The sequence below is a fragment of the Palaemon carinicauda genome, chromosome 3 (assembly GCF_036898095.1).
Source record: "Palaemon carinicauda isolate YSFRI2023 chromosome 3, ASM3689809v2, whole genome shotgun sequence".
NCBI classification, from domain to species: Eukaryota; Metazoa; Arthropoda; class Malacostraca; order Decapoda; family Palaemonidae; genus Palaemon; species Palaemon carinicauda.
Window position 1 is genome coordinate 20,006,241 of NC_090727.1, and position 2,500 is coordinate 20,008,740.

A 2,500-nucleotide genomic window follows, 5' to 3' on the forward strand; every position below is an offset into this window, starting at 1 on the left:
GACTGCTTAAAATACCCGATTCCCTTACGCAAGGGATCATAAAAATCTAAAGTAGAAATGGTTTTGTAAAATTTTTCTAGCTGTAAAAAGTGCTGAACATAGTTTAAACGTCGAGGGAGAAAAACAAACTTTAAGCCCTTAACAAGGGCAGATTTTTTAATATCTGTTAACACCACCTTAGAAAAATTAAATATCTCATTATCACTACACACATTACAATCATCTACATACCCTAAGTTTTTTAGCTTCCTTTGATGGATATGCGTTACACGTTGAATTGACTTACAATTGTTGGTTTCAACAAGATTACTTAAGTGTATAAAATCAAGATAAGACAATTTGGATTTTAACAGTTGTTGCTGGTTTTGGAGGATTCCCGACAGACAGTAATACTTCTTTGCTTTGCTCGAATCTCACAAGATAAAAAATGTTTTTGACAATTTCTATAGCTACGGGTGCGTTGAAAATTTTTGTTAGACAACTTAAAACGCCAAAAATTAGGAACAAGGTCCTGGGCGTGGCAACAATTCAGAAAATGAAGATCACTCAAAAGTTTCTCAAGTTTGTAGTCTTGGCGCTCTGTACTTCGATAAAGAGAAAGCACCGGTCGTCCATATCGCTGTGTAATCACATCAGCTAGTGATTTATTCCGTGGAAAGCGGAGTTTCAATATGAATAATAGTACCAGGGTTATGGTGTACATGTTTAATGCTGAGCTTTCGGAAAATCTATTTCCATCATCAGAGCCTAAAATAGAATACATTGTATAAGTTAAAACCTAGTATGATAAATATTTAAAACAGAAAATTTAAAATGAACATACAAAAACTTTATGAAATAAAAATAAGAAAATAACATAAAACTATAAAATCAATATAAATACACAATAAAAGATCAAAGCGTCAGCGCTATAAACTCACACGAAATAAAATTAAACACAATTTAATTCATATGTTGGCTGGCCCAGGTTTGGTTTTAGTTTGTGTTGGAATATTGCCTCCATTTTATATATATATATATATATATATATATATATATATATATATATATATATATATATATATATGTATATCAGGGTTGGATCAAATACTGACTTTTCACGATTGAAATACAAATACAAATACTTTCGTTTGGGATTCCAAAAATACAAAATACAAATACAAATACTTTTGTTTCGGAATCCAAAATACAAATACAAATACAAATACTTTTATTCCTAAATATAGAAATACAAATAAAAATACAAATACTTTTTTTCCTAAACCTAAAAATAACAAATAAAAATAAATCACTGGATCAGAAAATACAAAGGAAAATACAATTACTCTTATTTTAGGTTTCAAAGCTACTAATAAAAAATCCTCCTGAAAATTTGCAAACTATTTAACATTTTTTCACACAAGTTTATATCTGCATTTTACATATCATAATTGCATTTAATCATCATTAATGCCCGGAAGGTTTCCGGACCAAGTTTTGCTCGCTCAGGAGTGTAAAAATTACCGGCCTTACTAAAGACTCTTTCAGATGGTGCCGACGTGGCACAGCACCCTAGAATATTTCTTGCAAAAGGCTTCAATATGCTGAAGCTCTTGTTTTCACGCCAGTACTTCAGTGGGTTCACGTCAAAAGCCAGAACACCTTCTTCTAGGTACGACTCAAGTTCTGCCTTTACCACTGTAGTGTCGCTTGTTGATGCACTTACATTTATTTTCCCAGCTGGTGGCATGTAGGCAAAAAGACGAGGGCGTTTTGCACTCATGTCAGCCTTCTCTTGATTGGGGCTTATGGTGGTGAAAGGCTCACTCTCTGGAATTGTGTTCTTCAAAGATGACTGAGTTGACTCTGAAATAATTAGGTCCACAATCTTCGAAATCTTTTCCTTTTTTATTTCCTCACATGGCAGCCATGCCAGCTTAAACCTGGGGTCCAAGACAGCAGCGGCAATGACGTCAGTCTTCTCAAGAAACGGATGCAATCTCTTTTTGATAGAAGACTGTAGTGCATTAGCCAAGTTTAAGCAGTAGATTGGTTTACTTTCCGTGAATAGTTTGAGGCTGTGCTCAAGGCCAAATACAACTGGTGCAACGCAAGAAAGTGTCACCATGTTTTCTCCTTCCACTTGCGATGTCGCCTCTTGGAATGGTTCCAAAACTTTTATCACTTCTTTTAGCATTGCTATTTCCATTCCCTTCAATTCTTCTACGGTCTTGCATGATCCTAGGAGACGAATAGCTGAGTTGACACCATTGACATCTTTGAGAACTGACTTAAGCATAGTCAGTTGAGAGTTCCATCTAGTAGCATTGGCAGCCTGCAGTGAAACCCCAATCTTTACCAAGAATGGTGCTGCCACAGTAGATCGACGTACTGCAGCTACAATACTACAGCACTTGTGTATCACAGTTGCAATTGCGCTGTTTCTGACACAGGAATCATTGAAGGCATCTCGTATGCAGAGTTGTTGTGTGTGTGCAAAGCAACTGGACCGATCCGGTGG

General features: G+C 35.6%; 1 protein-coding gene across 1 annotated transcript in view; it reads right to left on the minus strand.

Moving 5' to 3' along the window:
• The window catches only part of LOC137630963 (E3 SUMO-protein ligase ZBED1-like), a 50,708-nt gene that overhangs the window by 46,743 nt on the left and 1,465 nt on the right, over positions 1–2,500 (minus strand). Inside the window, exons 2-3 of the mRNA XM_068362494.1 lie at positions 1,504–2,500; positions 686–747 (exon numbers count right to left, since the gene is read on the minus strand). The exon at positions 1,504–2,500 is cut by the window's right edge and continues 960 nt beyond it. Of these exons, the coding sequence (XP_068218595.1) occupies positions 686–747; positions 1,504–2,500 (1,059 nt within the window). The remainder of the gene's footprint in view (positions 1–685; positions 748–1,503) is intronic.